This window comes from Lithobates pipiens, unplaced genomic scaffold, assembly GCF_037356315.1.
Source record: "Lithobates pipiens isolate NorthernLeopardFrog02 unplaced genomic scaffold, aLitPip1_a1.2 Scaffold_18, whole genome shotgun sequence".
Lineage (NCBI taxonomy): Eukaryota > Metazoa > Chordata > Amphibia > Anura > Ranidae > Lithobates > Lithobates pipiens.
In genome coordinates, this window is record NW_027507758.1 from 232,205,840 (window position 1) to 232,226,813 (window position 20,974).

General features: G+C 42.5%; 1 protein-coding gene across 2 annotated transcripts in view; it reads left to right on the forward strand.

Moving 5' to 3' along the window:
* Nucleotides 1–20,974, forward strand: part of AGPAT4 (1-acylglycerol-3-phosphate O-acyltransferase 4) — a 113,878-nt gene that overhangs the window by 61,595 nt on the left and 31,309 nt on the right. For both annotated transcript variants that reach the window (XM_077486659.1, XM_077486660.1), the window contains 2 exons: nt 8,262–8,423; nt 18,924–19,077. In XM_077486659.1, the coding sequence (XP_077342785.1) occupies nt 8,262–8,423; nt 18,924–19,077 (316 nt within the window). The remainder of the gene's footprint in view (nt 1–8,261; nt 8,424–18,923; nt 19,078–20,974) is intronic.

A 20,974-nucleotide genomic window follows, 5' to 3' on the forward strand; every position in this document is an offset into this window, starting at 1 on the left:
TCCGTCCTGAACGATTAAACTACATTATCTTCCATGGGTGAATGCCAAGCACACATTTTACAAAAGTTCATGTGTAGATACTACAAGAAGTATACGTTTTCATTTATTGGCATCAAACTAATGAACTAATGTCCCTCTTAATGTTATAATATTGAAATGCGTCCATGAGGTTTTTGTCTAATGCATTTCTTTTAGTCTTTACAGCACATTTGCTTTTGTAGCATTTACTCTTTAATCTAGTATGTAAACTCTAACAATGAATTTCATTTATTTGTTCTCTTTTGGTCTGTTAAATATACATTCCAAAGAATTTTGTTACAGTATATCTGTTTGAGAAGTACATGAAATACTAATTCATCCTTCTAGAAATCTAGTACGGTCTTTGCACTTTGCTTCCGTTTATCAGGTAGCATTGTTATTAAACCTCACAGTTTGGCTCTGTGCACTTGAGCCCACCCCTTCTCCCCTGTACCATTGGGGAAATTACATTTCCTGTACCAGAGACACAACAGGAAATTAGAGGAAATTTCCTTGAGGTGATTTCCTATTTTAGACAGTTGTCAGCCCCAAAATGGTGTCCCCTTTGGGAGATTTCACCGTACCTTTTTGTTCTGGGGAAAGCTCTAAAATTTCTGATTTCCCTCACTTTGTCTCGGTCTTCAGGACAAACAGAGATGAATCTCTAATTAATGGGGACGGACAGCATTACAAACTTGACAGAGGGTCCAATCCTTCCACTTGCAACCCAAAACAAAAGCTACACGTTAATAAAATGAATACCTAGCAATTTTCCTTATATAATACAAATGTAAAGGCTGGATTGTCTGTGAAGGTTCACATTTATCCAGGGTAGGGATGAGCCGAACACCCCCCTGTTCGGTTCGCACCAGAACCTGCGTACAGACCTAAACTTCGTGTGAACTTTAGAACCCTATTAAAGTCTATGGGACTCGAACGTTCACAATCTAAAGTGCTCATTTTAAAGGGTAATATGCAAGTTACTGTCCTAAAAAGTGTTTGGGGACCTGGGTCCTGCCCCAGGGGACATGGATCAATGCAAAAAAAAGTTTTAAAAACTGCAGTTTTTTTCAGGAGCAGTGATTTTAATAATGATTAAAGTGAAACAATAAAAGTGTAATGTTCCTTTAAATTTCGTAGCTGGGGGGTATCTATAGTATGCCTGTGAAGGGCCGCATGTTTCTGGTGCTTAGAACTGTCCCTGCACAAAGTGTCATTTGTGCAGGAAAAAAAGTATTTTAAAATCACTTGCGGCTAAATTGTCGGCTCCCGTAATACAGAGAACACTCAATGAGTGTTCTCTGTATTAGCCGACAATTCATTCATTCATTGATAAAAAAAAAAAGCGTGGGGGTTCCCCTAAATTCAATTACCAGGCCCTTCAGGTCTGACATGGATATTAAGGGGAACCCCGTGTCAAATTTAAAAAAAAATTGACGTGGGGGTCCCCCTAAATATCCATACCAGACCCTTCAGGTCTGATATGGATATTAAGGGGAACCCCGCATTAAATTTAAAAAAAAATTGACGTGGGGGTCCCCCTAAAAATCCATACCAGACCCTTTATCCGAGCACGCAACCTGGCAGGCCGCAGGAAAAGAGGGGGGGACGAGAGAGCGCCCCCCCTCCTGAACCGTACCAGGCCACATACCCTCAACATTGGGAGGATGCTTTGGGGGTCTGTGACCCCTCAAAGCACCTTGTCCCCATGTTGATGAGGACAAGGGCCTCATCCTCACAACCCTGGCTGGTGGTTGTGAGGGTCTGCGGGCGGGGGGCTTATCAGAATCTGGAAGCCCCCTTTAACAAGGGGACCCCCAGATCCCGGCCCCCCCCTGTTTGAAATGGTAAGGGGGTACAAAAGTACCCCTACCATTTCACAAAGAAAGTGTCAAAATGGTTAAATAAGACAAACACACTTTTGAAAAATTCCTTTATTAAAAATAAAAAAAATAAAAAAAAGATTCCAGCGGTGCTAATCCACTCTTGCTATCCAGCGACGGATCTCCAGGGTCCAGCGATGGATGATCATATCCAGCGATGGGGGATCTCCGCTTTTGTACCCCCTTACCATTTCAAACAGGGGGGCTGGGATCTGGGGGTCCCCTTGTTAAAGGGGGCTTCCAGATTCTGATAAGCCCCCCGCCCGCAGACCCTCACAACCACCGGCCAGGGTTGTGAGGATGAGGCCCTTGTCCTCATCAACATGGGGACAAGGTGCTTTGAGGGGTCACAGACCCCCAAAGCATCCTCCCAATGTTGAGGGTATGTGGCCTGGTACGGTTCAGGAGGGAGGGGGCCGCTCTCTTGTCCCCCCCTCTTTTCCTGCGGCCTGCCAGGTTGCGTGCTTGGATAAAGGGTCTGGTATGGATTTTTAGGGGGACCCCCACGTCAATTTTTTTTAAATTTGATGCGGGGTTCCCCTTAATATCCATATCAGACCTGAAGGGTCTGGTATGGATATTTAGGGGGACCCCCACGTCATTTTTTTTTATTTGACACGGGGTTCCCCTTAATATCCATGTCAGACCTGAAGGGTCTGGTAATTGAATTTAGGGGAACCCCCACGCTTTTTTTTTTTTTTTTTTTTTTAATCAGTGAATGAATGAATTATCGACTAATACAGAGAACACTCATTGAGTGTTCTCTGTATTACCGGGAGCCGACAATTTAGCCGCAAGTGATTTTAAAAGACTTTTTTTCCTGCACAAATGACACTTTGTGCAGGGACAGTTCTAAGCACCAGAAACATGCGCCCCTTCACAGGCATACTATAGATACCCCCCAGCTACGAAATTTTGTCCCCAAACACTTTTTAGGACAGTAACCTGCATATTACCCTTTAAAATGAGCACTTTAGATTTCTCCCATAGACTTGTATAGGGTGTTCCGGCTTTTCGAATTTGCTGCGAACAGCCCAAATTGTTCACTGTTTGCTGAAAAGGCGAACAGGCAACTCATGTTCGACTCGAACTCGAAGCTCATCCCTAATCCAGGGTATGGTATATGTTGTAATATTTTGTCACATTCAGTTGGATTTGTTATGAACTGCTGAAGATAGTTTGTAGCTAATCCAAGCCACTTCAGTTTTAATGAGTGTCAGGAAAATACCTCAGCATTTATATCCACACAGACAGCAGATGCACCTTAACCCCTTCATGCCTAAGGGTAAAACAAATCTAAATGCCCGAGCACAATTTAGAAACTTTGACATGTTAGTAAAAGTGTACATATCATTCACAACTACTTTGTGCATCCAAGTGAATTATACCTTGTTTTTTTTCAGGACAAATTGGGTTGTCTTTTGGTGATAAATGGTAATGGATCTCCTGATTTATTTATTTATTTTTAATATCAAAGGAAACTTGCCTACAATAGTTATTTATTTATTTATTTTTTTAAATATATATTTCTTTCTACTACTGTACCTTTCCACCAAAGAACAACCTAAATTAAGATTCTCCTGCTCCTGACAATCGCAGCGATACCACATATGTGTAGGTTGGTTGTTTGTACTCGTGCTCGTTTTCTTTTCTTTTTTTCATTTTATCCTACCTAAAACACACTGACACTGGTACTAAAAAAAAAAAAAAACACTGGCCCAAACACTAACCCTGGCACTGACCTAGGTATTTTTTTATTATTACTATTTATTTGATTTTTTTTTTTACATGCTTTTTTTTCTGCAAGGCTCTCCTACATTCACAGAGGGGGGAAAAAGGCGGGCTACACTATCCCAGCAATCATGTGACTCATAATTGGGAATTCCGGGTCCCGATTGTTTAGTACGGGGCCCGGGGCTCTCCGTGAGACCCCGGTCTCTGTGCTGGGAGTGCAATGTGCAGCGTGCTCCCATCACAAAGGGAGATATGCAAATATGCAGCCCCATGGAAAAAAGCCCAGTCCAGTAGGGCGGCATATTTGCGTGTAGGTGGCGTGAAGAGGGTTAAGCAAAAGACCCACTATCCAACAGAACCAGCACCCAAACACAAATGAAGTCTCTTGGAATATGCAGTGTAGTGAGGAAAGCAAAGGCTTATAAGTTGGGGAAACATAGCAACCTCTTAACAAATGGATGATCTAGGATGGCAAATTTCTACAGATTAGCCATGCAGCTATGCTTGCACAGGAGCCAGCTCACGTGACCAGACTGGAACGGCCTAAAAATAGGTAAGTATATACATCTTTCATACACAGGCTAGTTAGGAGGGGGAGGGGACAGTTGTTTGGCTAGTTAGCAAGCTGGAATTCCACTCTTAAATGTTCCTTTGAGAGCTATGGGTGGAAGTGTCATTCCTGATTCCCCTATATAGATCATTAGTGAGACCTCATTTCAGCTGGCCATAGATGGGTACATATTTTCAATCAACCAGTGGGTTGAACAGAAAAAAAACGGACCTGACTTCCCCTATTCACAAATTTAGAGTGGATGGGAGAATAACTCAGACTGAGCCATTGTGTTCTGACGGCGGCGAGATTTCCCTGTTGTCAGAATACACGGATCAGTGCTGCTAATTGAGTGGCATTTATCTGACTGGGTGGTTGTACAGAAGTTTTATTGATAGATCGACTCCTGTACAACCAGGGTGCTCATGCATGGATCGAAATTCAGCCGTTCCCTGCTGAACCAGCCAAATTTCAATCCATTTATTACAAGCTTTAGAATACTGTGTGCAGTTCTTGAGACCTCACTTACAAAAGATATTGATAAGATAGTACGAGTCCAGATACGGTCAACAAAAATGGAGAAGGTTAACAAACAAAAATGATATAAGTGGAAATGGGGCAGATTCAATGGACCACTTTGTCTTTTTTTTTTTAACCATCACTCTATGTTTTAGCTAGATTCTTGCTAGAAGTCTCATGATGGGGGGAAGAAATAAATAGGTAAAAAACTGGTATGCTTCCCCTAAATATACTAGGAAAACGTAGCCTCGCTGGGAGTGGGATGAATTATTTTGGGGCTGTCCTTGCAGTTCTGTTTACAAGAGTTCAGTCACCTGAAAGAATCAGAGTTTAGACCAGTTCTCAGGGGGGCTGCAGCAAAAAGAAAACTGCCACAACTAAGGTAGGCTTATGTTGTGTTTTTTTTTTTTTGTGTGTTTAAACTTGCATGAAACCTCCTCTGAGACTCTTTGAGCAAGCCACTTGCCTGCATCCTACCAACCAATAAGGTCATCGGTTGCTAAGAAGCACATCAGCAGCCTGCGCAGGGTTCACCTGCCTCCGCAGTTGATAGGGTAGCCTCTGCAGCTGATAGCCATCTCCTTCCCTCCTCTCACAGTTGGCTGCTATGGCTGCTATAGCAGCTGAAGATAGAGGAGCAGATATGGCAGCCCTACAAGTCTTTTATCTCCAGTGGTGTGGTAAGTAGCTTATCCAGCAGGAATTCCATGCTTCTGCTCTTTGACTACTGCTACCAAACTGCTCACTGACTGCCCTACCTCTGCATAATACCCTATCCTGCCAGTACCTACTGCTCCCTGATTTCTATAAGTACAAGGCAATTCTGTGTTACAACCTACTGTCCGCTGAACTCTGCATCACAAACTACATTTTAGGGCTTGTGTGATGCAGGAACATGTGTGAAACCATGCATATCCAACGCCACACAAAATGCCCTGTCTTTTGTAGATGTGCGTGGGTGCCATGAGTTCATAATGCTACCCCACAGACCTAGCACATGTACCAATGCATTTTGGTGCGGTGCAATTCAAAAAAAAAAAAGCCCATTAAAAAATACAACGTGTGGGAACACACAAAAAAGCGCATGTTCTGACGCATCCCCTGGTATGCCCCAAAATTGTGCAGAATTCTAAAGGGTGCCTTGACTTAAGGGTTGAGAAACACTGGTCCGGGTTATGGATTATATGCAGCTATTGTGCCATGTACTGTACGACGAAAATTCTTTTTTTTTAAAGATGGTAAGTGTGTTTTGTGTTTTTTACTTTATTAAAGAACTTTTTCATGGTGTTTTTTTTTTTTTTATAACCCTTTGTAGCAATAGGTAACATGTACTAATATAAATAAATATAACCCTGTTTGCATTCCCCTGAGAAGCGGGGGGGGGGGGGGGTATCCCTCTTATTATAAAGGAGTCACCCTCTTATTAAGCAAGCTTCAAGACTCCACTATATTACTCCGATCTGCTTTTTGTAAGAGGCCATCTTTATCTATGACTCTCAATATTGGGACAAGAGTGCTTTGTAAGTGGTGGAAATAAATTTTGACACCTTTCCTTGCAAGGTACAGTCCCCCCTTGTCCCATATCTTTGAAAGGCTTGTGGCTTAGCATGGTACAGGAAGGGGTGGCTGTCCTTCCTTATCTGCCCACACAGGCTGCATGCCTCAATAAGGGTTGGTTAAAGCAGAACTATGGGCAAAACTTTTTTTTTTCTTTTTGGATAGAGTAAGGGAGGATTACAACCTCTTGTCAGATTTTTTTTTTTTTTTTGCCCATCTGTGTGCCATTGTAGAGATTTACCTTCACTTCCTGTCCCATAGACAAACAGGAAGTGAGAGGAAATCCCTGTAAATTAAGAGAATCCCTCAGAGGGATCCCAGGTCACCAGAACTAGTGTCCCCACTGGCAAATTTCCCCTCCAATTACTTTTCTGGGGACATCCCAAAATGTGTGATTTTCCTTTACTTTCCCTTTTCAATGATAAAGGTCATCAGAACAAATATAGAAGGTGACTCTCCTTAACGGGAGCACAGACTGCAATAAAAACTTACAGGTATTCTAGTCCAAATCCACTGTCCAAAACTAAGTTTTGCGTTTACTAATACTTTAAGGGGCACCTCCATGTTATTTTTAAATAAATTTGCACCGTCACTTGACATAATTGACCATAAAAGGTAACCCAGGGATTTCTCTGAAAATATCACTGGGAATTGTAGGTGGCGGCATTGACCAAATTTGGTTAATGACCTCATCTGAATTAAGTTTGTTTGAACATCAAATGTTCGTTTTGTAGCTTTTCAGAACCAAGTCTTTTTTGGTCACCAGGGCAAATTTACCATTTCTGAACACTAACGGCAACTCTACTGACTTACAAGCATCGATGCTCCCCCTAATTTGTTTTTTGCTTACTAGGCCATCTAAAACTACGTGACTGTATAATGTTTACAATCCTGCAGTAATTTCACTGCAGTATGAAGTGTGTTATAAAGCTGTTACAGAAAAATAACACATCTACTGGCATAATAAACCAATAATAAAACTATAGTATGTTATGGGGTCTCACAAAAAGGCTGTGTTATTACCAATGACATACTGTGGGATATATACCGTATTTATCGGCGTATAACACGCACTTTTTTCCCCTTAAAAGCAGGGGAAAATCGTGGGTGCGTGTTATACACCGATCCCCAGAAATTCTGAGCCTCTGGGCGGCTTTCAGCCGCCTTCGGCTCTTCAAGGCGACTTTCGGCCGCCTTCGGCTCTTCTTGGCAGCTTTCGGCTGCCTTCGGCCGTTCTCGGAAGCTTTTGGCCACCTTCGGCCGTTCTCGGAAGCTTTCGGCCGCCTTCGGCTCTTCTCGGCGGCCGAAAGCTTCCGAGAACGGCCGAAGGCGGCTGAAAGCTGCCCGAGAAGAGCCGAAGGCGGCCGGAGGCCCGCCGAGAACTACCGCACGCCGCCGAGATACACATCCGGCTCTGTATCTCGGCAGCAGCATTTTTAAAAAATAAAATAGACACGGCTGCAATGGGGGACAAGACTGCAATGGGGGACAAGACTGCATAAGACTACAATGGGGGACAAGACTGCACTGGTGGATAAGGCTGCAATGGGGGACAAGGCTTCAATGGTGGACAAGGCTGCATAAGGCTGCAATGGTGGACAAGGCTGCAGATGACACTGATGGGCATATAAATGTAAGTTTTTGTTTTTTTTCCCTTAAACTTCCCTCCTAAAAGTTTTTTTTCCTTAAAATTCCCTCCTAAACTTGGGGGGCGTGTTATACGCCGGCGCGTGTTATACGCCGATAAATACGGTATCTGTTTTTATTTTGTCCATGGTTCCACATTAATAGGTATATTTTATACTGGTGTACTTATTGAGGGAATATGATATTTTTCTACTTTGAGGTAGTGCCACATTACACATGGTCAAGTGTGCTGATGGGATTCAGTCATTGAAGTTGTGCCTGGACCAGCATAAGTTATTGTTTTTTTTTGTTGTGTAAACCGTGAATAGAAATGTACATTTCTCCTAACTGCTTTTCCTTTTACTGTTTGGTAGAGCTCAAAAGTGCTAGCCAAGAAAGAGCTGTCCTATGTGCCAGTAATCGGCTGGATGTGGTACTTCTTAGAAATAGTGTTCTGTAAGCGAAAATGGGAAGAAGATCGGAAAACAGTTATGCAAGGATTAACGAACCTTAAAGACTACCCTGAACATTTTTGGGTAAGCAAAGCATGAAAAATAAAAAAAGTAGCACGTTTCAGCAACTACCTCCAAGGCTGTGTTAGCCTGCGGGCTGAACAAAACAATCTAACGGCTATACAGCGTGGATGGACGGGTCCTCTGCTGTTGTATTTTGACAGTTGGCACTAGCTGCCTTCAGTTTGACAATTTTACCTCCAGCTGCTTTGATTTTTTTAATTGAAGAATGTCAGGCAGGAGAATGGCGGCAGGGCCACCAGCTAAGCAAATTTCAGCCAATTCATCAGAAACCAGAAAAAAATTGCTAACTGTAATATATTATATTTTTGTTATTAGGTTTTTTATATACAGTACTTTGTATGTGAGCAGCACATATTATTACAATCGCATGACTTTTCTCCACTTTGTGTTTAAATACATTTCAGCTAGAGCATTGTTTCTCAATCGGGGGTTCCATGAGAAGTCCCCATGTTTTCCGCTGCGATTCAACATTGTGGCAGATGTATATCCACCCAATGTTGTTTCCAATGCATGCTGACAGTGAGTACTATCAGCATGCATTGATACCCAATGCCTTCTCTGTAGTTCCGGCTCAGAGGACCGGGAGGAATGCAGAGAGAGGGAGCTCTAAATTCAGACTATGTCCTTGCAGAGACCTACGTTGGGAAAATGCATGTCTGCGCATGATGTGAACAAGACCAAAGTATTTATCCAATCTGCACCATTTTCCATCAATTCTTATGCATATATGTTGTGAACAAGACCCAACTGTTTTGCTGCTTTATTTATGAATCACAATATTTGGTCAAGTTCAGCCAGCCTCATTCAAAGCATATGTGCAAAAAAACTGATGTGCAGATTTGACCGGCATAGAATATTTTGGGCTTGTTCTAACGTAGGTGTTTGCAAGGACTTAAAGCAAACAATTGTTTTTTATGTGCCCTGTTTACATCACAATGTTGGTGCTGAGTGAGTTCTAATATTTATTCTGTTATTTAATGCTATTGCTACAATAATTGTTGTTATGTCTACAGCTTGCTGATCAGATCCAACGTTCCACAAGCTGTAGATCTGAATTTTTTTTTTATAGGGGTTCCCCGATATCTCAAACTTTTTCCAGGATAAAAAGGTTGAGAAACACTGAATTAGAATCTTACCGGACTGGAGAATAAAGCTGATGTCCTTGATTTAGCCACCATTCTTTGTCTTACAGTACACACGTTTTGTATACAGCTAACTAGCTAGTGATGCTCCTCCCTCTAACAGTCTAAAGCTGGCCATGCACTGATCAAACATCAGCCGGTTTAGGGACCAGATACATTTTCGATCAGTGTGTGGCTGCTCCCGCTTAACAGAAGTTGTTTGAAGTGTTGTCCTTGAAATTTTTCTCCAATCTTTAGTTGCTGATCAGTGTATTCTGACAGTGATAGGTGCCACTGTCAGAATAAAATGTCCTGGCAGGGGAGAAAGGGGGATATTACCATCTACCTTATTTGTGTGGCTGAAGGGCTATATTAACAGTGTGTAGCCAGCTTTACAGAGGTTGATAAACAGGTTGAGGTACCTATACTAGTTGTATATAAAATACATACTGTATATAGCTCAACCTGTGGGAGTTGCTTAGAATTCCCATTCCCCTGTATATTGTGTTCACGAAGGAAAATGACAGTTTTTGAACTTTTCTACACTTTCAACCTATACACTGTACCACTGACTTAGGAAGGGAATTCCATATTTTCACTGCTGCAAAAGTAAAGAACTCCTTGTGCTGTTTCATCCAATCTCAAGTTGTGCCTGCAGATACATTTTAGTTATTTTTTTGGAAGAATGAATGACTGCATTAAATTATGTTTTTATATCTGCCTGAAGCTAAACTTTAAACTATTTGGAAGCACTGTGTTCAATGCAAATTGTACAATAACCTTCCCTAATTAAAACTGTCAGATACTGATGGAATGATTTCAGCTGACTATTGCTAGAGCTTGGAAAAGAATGATTTGAGTTGTTTTACTTATGTTACTTAGGGTTATACACCAAATACTGGTAATTTGATGTAGTGTAAGAATTTAGAAATTGCTTTGCGGTATTTAGTCAAACTAAAATCAATTAAATCAAAAGATTGGAAGATTCAGAGAAGAGCAGCTCCATGATACGTGGCTTCCATGGACAGACTTTACATGCTCTACATTATATAACACTATGTTAACTCCTTCGTCCACTGCCAATACAACATAAAATATGCAACATCTGTTTGTCCCCTATTGTTAGGAGGTACCCAGAGATGGTAAAAACCTGCTGTTTTAGAACCCTAAAAGTCCAATGCATGATTTTGTCTTTGACACCCACTTCCCCCTTTTTTTTCTCTATTTACTTTTCAACCACCCAGCCTTCCCATCCACCCTCACCCTGACTACTTGTAAAAACAGCCTTCCCCTTCCCCATTCTCTCAATGCCTATCCCTCTAACACAGGGGTCCCCAACCCCCGGTCCATGGCCTGTTGATGACCAGACCGCACAGATGAATGTGAGCGGCAACCGCCCCCCACACAGGGCCATCAGACCACAGTCGCCGTTCACACCCTGATGTGTGGCCATGCCTGTGTGTACTCTCCAGGCTTGCCCGGCCAACAATGTCATCCTATCAGCAGCTGCAGATTGGACTGGAAAGCTCTTCCCACCCCCTGCCCTGCTGATAGGATGACATTGTTGGGCGAGAAGCCGGCAGAGGACAGTCACTGCCCTGCCTGAGCAGGAAAGGCAGAGATTGAAATGGGGAAGTGTCATGTTAGAGAGGAAAGGGGGTGGGCAGATTGCAGGGGCACTGATAAGGAGGCTGATATTGATAAGGCTACTGTAATGTAATCACAGCCCCAGCCCCCATTTACATTACAGTGCCCCCTTTACAGAGCAGTCCCCATTATATTAGTGTAAAGGGGCACTGTAATGTAAAAGGGGACCTGTGATTTTGAAGGGGAACTGAAGACACTGTGGGACTACTTTAAATTGGGAACTGTGATGTAAAAGGTACTGTGGGCACTGATATAAACTGGGGACTGTGCTGTTATATGAAGGGGGCTGAGGACCGACTCCATGAATACCTGATTCTCCCAATCTATCCGCCAACCATGGTCCCTGGGAACATTGGATGCCATGAAACCGGTCCCTGGTGCCAAAAAGGTTGGGGACCGCTGCCTTAACACATTATGAAAAAATGTCACCTCACACCAAAACTGTCCTAATATTCTGGCGTGCCCTAGCAGGTGATCATCCATCACGGAAGATAATCATGAATGACGCCAACATCCATACATCGGTACATGCGATCTATGTGATGTGCGTTTAATGACTTCTACAGAATGCAGAATATTAAATCCTTAACTACAACCATGAATGTAAAGTTTTCATGTGTAAGGAGTTTGGGCACATGTCTGCCATTTTATAGTGTGGAAAAAAATCACAATTTGACCCCCTGCAGATTTTGTAAGTTTACCAACTTTCAAAGTAATGAATAGTCTATAATTGTTATCATAGATGTACTTTAAATGATAGAGACAGAATCGACCAAAAATCCAGAAAAAATACAGATCTAAATTGAGTTGCAGTTCAGTGAGTGAAATAAGTATTTTTATCCCCAAGCAAAACATGACTTAGTACTTGGAGATACCCTTGTTGGCAAGCACAGAGGTACAACGTTTCTTGTAGTTAGTTACCAGGTTTGCACACATCTCAGGAGGGATTTTGGTCTACTTTTCTTTACAGATTGTCTCTAAATACTTAAAGGGGAAGTTCCACTTTAAGCACTTCCCCCCTAATATGCCACTTTTGGCGTGTCATTATTGGGAGGGGGGAACCTAATTTTGACAGGTACCTGCTCCTACTTCTAGGCGGCTCAAGCAAAAGTTCTCCTCTCCCCCTCCCTCCTTGCAATCTTCTAGGACACATCACAGGTCCCAGAAGCTTGCCCGACCAATAGGGACATGCTGCGCGACATGCTACCCGACTGTGAAGCCACAGAGAGGCGAGGAAGAGAAGCAAGGCTATGGCTGGCCTCATAGCTGGATTGTGGGACAAGTGAGTGTGTGTTTATTAAAAGTCAGCAGCTACACTTTTTGTAGCCGCTGACTTTTAATAAACACAAAAATGAGTGGAGCTCTGCTTTATGGTTTCTTGACTGTCGCTTGGCAACTCCATGTCTCAGCTCCCTCCATAAATTTTCTATAGGATTAAGGTCTGGAGACTGGCTAGGCCACTCCATGACCTTAATGTGCATCTTCTTAAACCACTCATCTGTTGCCATGGCAGTATATTTTGGGTCATTGTCATGCTGGAAGACTCCTCCACGACCCATCTTAAGTGTTCTGGCTGAGGGAAGAAGGTTCTCAACCAAGATTTTACAATACACGACCATGTCCATTTGCCTCTCAATGTGGCAAAGTAGGCCTGTACCTTTAGCAGAGAAACAGCTCCAAAGCATGATGTTTCCACCTCCCTGCTTGACTGTAGAGATTTTATTCTTTGGGTCATAGTCAGCATTTTTCTTCCTCCAAACGCAGCTAGTCAAGTTAATGCCCAAGAGTTCAGTTTTGGTCTCATCTGACCACGGCACTTTCTCCCAACCCTTCTCTGAATCATTTAGATGTTCATTGCAGACTTCAGACTGGCCTGTACATGTGCCCTTTTGAGGAGGTGGACATTGCGGGGGCGCAGCAGGATTTCAATCCATGGCAGTGTATTGTGTTACCAATTATTTGTTTGGTGACTGTGGTCCCAACTGCCTTGAGATCATTCACAAGCTCCTGTGTAGTTCTGGCCTGATCCCTCACTTTTCTCATGATCATCCTTACCTCATGTGGCAAAACCTTGCATGGAACTTCAGGCTTAGGGCGATTGATGGTTGTTTTGCATTTCTTCCATTTGCGTTTGTTCGCCCCAACAGTTGTCTCCTTCTCACCAAGCTTCTTGCTGATGATCATGTAGCCAATTCCAGCCTTGTGCAGGCCTACAATCTTGTCCCTGTTTTCTTTTGACAGCTCTTTGGCCTTGCCCACAATGGTGGGTTTTAATTGAAGAAATAGATTTTGTGAACACGTGTCTTATTCACATAACGAGTTGTCATTAGGAACACCTTCTTAAATTGTCAGGACTAATCTGTGTACCACATGAGCACAAACTGTAGCCGGTCTGTGGGAGCCAGAATTTCTTGTTGGTTAGGCGGGGATTAAATACTTATTTTACTCACTGAACTGCAACTCAATTTGTATTATGTGTTTTTTCTGGATGTTTGATTGATATTCTCTCTATCATTTAAAATAAATCTATGATAAAAAATGATAGACCCTTAATTTCTGTGTAAGTGGGCAAACTTACAAAATTTGCAGGGGATCAAATTATTTTCCCCACTGTTATTTTTTCATGTACAATGCAAAATAAAAAAATTAAAAAGCTAAAATTAGCTAAATTAAATAAACGTTACCCCAAAAATATTTGATAAATTTGCTTGGTTTCTGGCAATTTGAAACAAATGCTGGCTTCTTAGAAATGCTGGTATGTCAGCACTGGTCTCCCTGACAGACCTAATTGGCGGTCAGTCGTTCTCTGCCAGATGGTGGCATCATGCACCCCCTTACACTTTAAAAGGCGACGGAATGAATCCGTCGGACAATTCGACTGCATGTGCGGTTCATCAGACCTTTTGCTGTCGGAAAATCAGACGGACTTTAGATTTAGAACATGTTTCAAATCTTTCCGACAGACTCGAGTCCAGTTGAAAAATCCATTCGTCTGTATACTAGTCTGGTGGACGAAATCCGACGCTAGGGCAGCTATTGGCTACTGGCTATGAACTGCCTTATTCTAGTCCGGTTTCTACGTCATCACGGTCGAATCCGTAGGACTTTGATGTGATTGTGTCTGGCCAAGTCCGTTCGTTCGGAAAGTTTGCTGAAAGTCCGTCGGGAAGACCGTCGGACCTAGTTTGTCAAAGTCCGGCAATGTGTACACGGCATAAGTTCGTCTTTGGAACATGTTACATATTCTTGGCCTTTAACTACAGTACAGTATGAAACCCTTCCAAAAACTAACTGCAAAATTTCTTGCTGCATGTAGAGATATTTTTGCATGTTGGTAAAATGGACTGACATCACCACACACAGAATAATAATAATAAACATCATAATAGCTGGGCTATGGAGAGAGATTATGGTGAATTCTAGTTGAGCATAATTGATTAAGGGTTATCAGATCTTTTGCCTGTTTTATGGAAGAATTAATTGTATATTACCACATTATTCACAGGTTCCTCTGTTTGTATCTACAACAGTTCAGGGTCGATTTTAGATAATATGGAACATAAAGTGGTGTCCCATATGCTGAAGTCTGTTTTAGATGGCAGAGATGACTCAACAGAATGAAGGGCCCAAAGCTATTTTAAAAAGTGAGGTCAAACTTGCATATATTCAGTGTCAGTTGAGGATTGCGTATTTAAGGAGTGCAATAAAATAGTGATAAACCTTTTAACCTTTTAAACCTTTTAACATTTCCATGAAAGCAGAATAACAACCTACCCCAAGAGACAGTATGAAACCTTCCTAATCAGCAGTGATATAATGGATATAGAATACTCTATTGAGCGAAAACAGTGTTCATAAAACATGGACTTTATTTGCCTTAGCATGTGATAGACTGAGCACACCCCACCATGCCCCCTGGTGCTGGCCACATATTAGACGTTATTAGTGGAGGACTCGGAGAGCGCACTGTGTATTTATCTTGGACTTCTCCTTCTCCCATGTAAGGAGCAATTGATTGAAATTCTGCCAGTCCCTGCTTCATTCAATGTATGTCCAGCTTACACTGATCTGTCAGCCGTATACAGTGATCTTCAATTCTGGAGCTGTATACTCTGTCCTGTGATTCTGGAGCTGTATACTCTGTCCTGTGATTCTGGGGCTGTATACTCTGTCCTGTGATTCTGGGGCTGTATACTCTGTCCTGCAATTCTGGGGCTGTTTACCCCTGTTCTGTGATTCTGGGGCTGTATACTCCTGTTCTGTGATTCTGGGGCTGTATACTCCTGTTCTGCGATTCTGGGGCTGTATACTCCAGTTCTGCGATTCTGGGGCTGTATACTCCAGTTCTGCGATTCTGGGGCTGTATACTCCAGTGCTGCGATTCTGGGGCTGTATACTCTGTCCTGTGATTCTGGGGCTGTATACTCTGTCCTGTGATTCTGGGGCTGTATACTATGCCCTGTGATGCTGAGCAGTATACTATGCCCTGTGATGCTGAGCAGTATACTCTGTCCTGCAATTCTGGGGCTGTATACTCCTTTTCTGCGGTTCTGGGGCTTTATACTTCTGTTCTGTGATGCTGGGGCTGTATACTCCTGTCCTGTGATACTGGAGCTGTATACTCCTGTTCTGCGATTCTGGGGCTGTAGACTCCTGATCTGTGATTAGAGGGCTGTATACTCCTGTTCCGCGATTCTGAGGCTGTATTCTCCTTCCTGTGATGCTGAGCTGAATACTTCTGACACTATGGGTGGAAGCTAGTGGATTACAGGGGACAGAGTGAGTGGATTTTTTATTTTTTTTGAAAACTGACAATTTTATTAATTGCAAAAAAGAAAAACGAGAGGGGAACAGAAACAAGAGGGGATCAACAAAAAGATGGGGAAAAAGAATAAAAAAGAGAACAAAGCATTTCCAATAAAGAGCACAGGAGGATGCATAGTACAATAATAATCACAACATCAGATTGCCTGTTAATCCAGCATCCCATCTAGGGGAGTGGATTTTTTTAAGGGATGGGCTCATAAGTGGGAGGGGTTAAAAAGTAAGGGTGGGGTCTGCCGCTACCCCATGCTAAAACTTCCCCTGCTGCCACTGAGTACTCTCCAGCAGTACCCGCCAACACTACCAGTGCTGGAGGACAGGTAGCAGCAGCCACCAACCATACCTGCCTGGGTACCAGCGATACCTGCAGGAATCCAGAGGAAGAAGTGAAGATTGAGGTCAGTTGAGGTGCATGTACCGCAGTGCATCAGTGTGAATACAGCCTTAGGCCCCTTTCACATGATTGGTCCGATCGGGTCCATCTGTCTGTTTTTCATGCAGACCCAAATGGACTCTCCATTCACCTCTATAGAGCAGCAGATGTAAACGGACTTGTATCTCCAATCCGATCTGCTTAAAAAAACAGAAGGGGATTCGTCCCCCTCTGTCTTGGTGGATAGGATTGAAGGGTCCATAGAGTAGAGCGAGCTGTGTCCGTGTCTGCTCTGCATATGCAGAGTGGACACAGATCTGTCATCCGCCCGCTCCGCTCATTGTTAGAGTGGCCCTCACTCTTCAAAAGATTGGGCACCCCTGTCTTAAATGCACTCGGTATGCTAAAATATGCACTCGGTACATCACACACCCTGTTACATTCAGCATCCTGCAGCATGCGTTTGTTTTCCCTCTGCAGCCCACACCATGAACCAATAATATGCTCAGCACACCATACCGCACTATAAGGCTGCTTTCACACTTCAGTGTTTTGAATCACGGGCAGATTTGCTGCGATTCTTCCCGCGATTTGAAAGTGCAGATGTGTGAATGACAGATCACGGGACTCGCATTTGAGATGCCATTCATTTGAATGACTCCTCAAATCGCAGTGCGTGTCTGCTGTGGTTAGCCGCATTGCGCGAAGCATGATGCCCAAAAGTAGCTCCCGAACTTTTTGGGGGTGACATGTTTCCTGCGATGCAGATTGCCATGATTGCAGCACGATTTATAGCAGCAGACCCGCACCGCGATTTGAGGTGTCTTTCAAATGAATGGCATCTCAAATGCGAGTCCCGCGATTTGTCATTCACACATCAGCACTTTCAAATCGTGGGCAGAATTGTGGCAAATCTACCCACGATTCAAAATGCTGAAGTGTGAATGCAGCCTAATGCCCCGTACACACACAGTCAAATTTTTTTATGGAAAATGTTCGATGGGAGGTTTTTGTCAGAAATTCCGACTCTGTGTAGGCTTCATCGGAATTTCCGTCGCACAAAATTCTCAAATTTTCCAACAACAAAATCCGTTTGAAATTCTGATCGTGTGTACACAATTCCGATGCACAAAGTGCCACACATCCTCGGAATCAAGCAGAACAGCCGCATTTGCACTGACTATTGAACTTCATTTTTTTTGGCTCGTTGTAGGTCACCGTGTTCTTGACGGTGACATACGGTAGATTCACATCTATGCATGTCGCTTTTGAGAGTTTCTGCAGTGCTTTTTGCTGTGTTTTCTGTGGGGTTTTTTAACTGCAATTTTGCCACAATTAGTATTTTTTTTTTTTTTATGCTTTTTTGGGGGGGAGGGGGATTTGTTGTTGGGCAGATTTAAAAACGCAAATCACGGCAAAAACACAGTAAAAATGCACTACATGCTTTTCTGCAGTTTCTCATTTGCATTTATCTTAGTTATATTATTAACCTTACTTTAATGTAACGAGCTAAACAAAATTTTTAGGAAACTCAGTTTTGTCAACATTTTGGAAACTGTTCTTGTGTTCATTGAGATATTGATTAAAATCTTACTTTTCAAAAGAGGTGTAGTCATTTGTGCTGAGCACTGTATGTGTGCATGTATAAAGTGTATGCGTTACATTTCTCCATTACATACACATTTCCCAATATTTGGTCTCATTTAATCTTTATCTGAACTACTTCTGTGAGCTACAAATATATCCCTCTATCTTATGGAGATGAGAACAAAGGGGGTGGTGTGTAGTATTAACACATTCCCTGTCCTAAGATAACAATGCTGTTCCTCCATACATATAGTAGTCAGTGAGCGTTGTTACCATAGGACAGGAAATTTTATTGACGTGATGACCAGGTGAAAAAAAAATGAAAAATGAATTGTTTTTGGGTACACACACAAACACGCTATGCTGTGCTGCTTAAGACCCCTTTCACACCGAGAGCGTTTTGCAGGCGCTATAGCATTAGAAATAGCGCCTGCAATCCGCCCTCAACCTGCTGCTCCATTCATTCCAGTGTGAAAGCCTGAGGGCCGCTAGCGGGGTAAAAGCGTCCCGCTAGCGGCCAAAATGCGCTGCAAATCCGACGGTAAAACGCCGCTATTTTTAGCCAATGCTATGGGCGCGGCAATGTGAAAGGGGTCTAAGACTTGTGGTATACTGGGGCTCCACAAGAGAGTGGATGCCCTGCACAGCTGCAATGTTTGTCCCTCCCACCAACACCACCCTGTGGCAGCCTGTACTGTTGACAGCAAGTAGAATGATTCTGTGTTAATAAACATTATTATTTTTTTAACAAGAAGAATTTTTATTTAACGAAGGTAATAAACTTTTATTTTTGGTATTAACATAAGCATGGCTCAACAGTTCCAGGATTGCTGTTGGTAAAGGCGTTTCACATATTATCGTAATCGGAAATTTTGTCAGGGACAAGCAGGCGATAGGGGTCTAGTGTTAGCAGTACAAAACCGTACTAATTGTGTCATTTCATTCTAGTTTCTAATTCACTGTGAGGGCACACGCTTCACAGAGAAGAAACATGAAATCAGCATGCAAGTCGCAGAAGCCAAAGGCCTTCCTAAGTTGAAATATCACCTTCTACCCAGAACAAAAGGATTTGCTGTCACTGTGCAAAGTTTAAGAAATGTAGGTAAGGAAAGTAACAAATTATTTGTATCTGTAAAATGAATGCTGCCTAGTTTTATTATAAGTGGAAGATGGATTCATGATTGATGATGCAGTACCCATAGTAACTAAGCACAGCCCATTGTTCTGGTCCGACTACAGTAAAACTAATTCTAATTGGTTGCTCAGGGCTAATGCATTTTGTACTTGGTATGTACTTTAAATGTGTTTAATACTGAAATTATTTTGTTCCATGATCTGTAACAACAAAAAAACGGTTTGGCTCTTTCATGACTTCCCCACTACTATAAATTTTAGATGCTGAATATTTTCACAGAAAGTGACAAAGGCACTGCCTTGAGCTCAGGCAGGGTATAGACCAGCCTCTGTGGGTGGGGGTACAGATAAATAATAGCACATCCAACTATTGCTGAAAGGAAAGGCTGGACTTTTGTAACACGCTTAGAGTGAAGTTTCAGATTCTTACAGACTGACTCGTTTCTTTTTATTTCAAAGTGGTGAACAGACTCAAACTAGCAAAATTTGTGTTTAATAGTGATTAATTCAGGTGTGTTCAGAACCGTATCTAAACTTTCCTGTGATATCCCTCCAAAAAGCTGTCGCTGTGCACTGCCAATCAAAAGGCGCTGAGACATTCGCTACCCCACAGCAGCACAATTCTATTTCCCTTGTCATTGTGTGGCTGCAGGGCGAGGAATGCATTGGCCATATTTGATTAGTAGAGCACAGTGACCACTTTCTGGCAGGATAGCTCAGGCAGGTTCGGACAAGGATTCAAATACACCTGAGCTCATCCCTAGTGTTCTGGAGTTGAAAAGCGTATATTTCATAATCACTGTATTTGTGCAATTTAAATAAAGCCGCCAATATACTTTATAGTGTATTTATATTGCATAACATGAATCTGCTGTATGACCTATTTGCAGGTTGGAATTCATGTGTCTGAATGTTTTATAAACTGTTTATTTGGAAATGAGTTTAGCAGTATTAATGTGTTTCCAAATAGCAGCACGACCAGCTGCAAAGATCACATGTTTTGGATAATTAACACTCAGATGGATTGGCCTTTAATCGAATACATTGAATTAGCAGTTGAATGTAATCATTTAGATAATGAAAATAATTGAATAAAGGAATAGTTGATGATAAAATCCTGGACAATCCTATTAGAAGACGAGATGAAGCATGCTGGGATTATGCGAGGCTGACTGTGCCAAATCACAAAGTAGCCACACAGTCTAATCCAGTGCTGAACAGAGATGGGAGAATTAGTGGTAGATCGATGTCTGGCTGGATCAGACCCTAAATCCTTAACCAAAGGGGATGTTGCATACCGTATTTATCAGTTAAATGCCCAATAAAACTGGGCATTTGGATATAACAAGGCCAACTGTCTATAGCCCCGCTGGGTGAAACCAGCAAAACCTGACAGGTTGCCGTCCCAACACAAGCGATGTTGGTGTGGCGATCTGCCCCACTGTAATATTGTATTCTGACAGGGGGATTCTCCACTACCAGAATACACTGATCAGTGTTCGAAGCCATTGGTGATGATCAGATACTGAATTTCCAGCAAATCCCTTCAACAAAAGCCGGTGTTTAGACCAGGTTGCTGTACACACTGACTGAAATTTTCAGCAGGAATCGGACAATTTTTGGACAGTGTGTACCCAGCAATAGAGTGACTTGCAACTCCATCACCCAATTGTTCATGGAGACAATGGCAAATTGGCCAAATTGGAACTTCCCAACAAGCTGTCAGTTGTTGCGCAATCCAAACAATTGCCAATTATTTGACTGTCTGTTGCCAGGTTTAAATTTAATACGGGAGTCACATTCCATGTGCAATGATGTGTTAGATTTCCACAACTAGGCCATCCACTGCTAGCTCTGTTTTATTG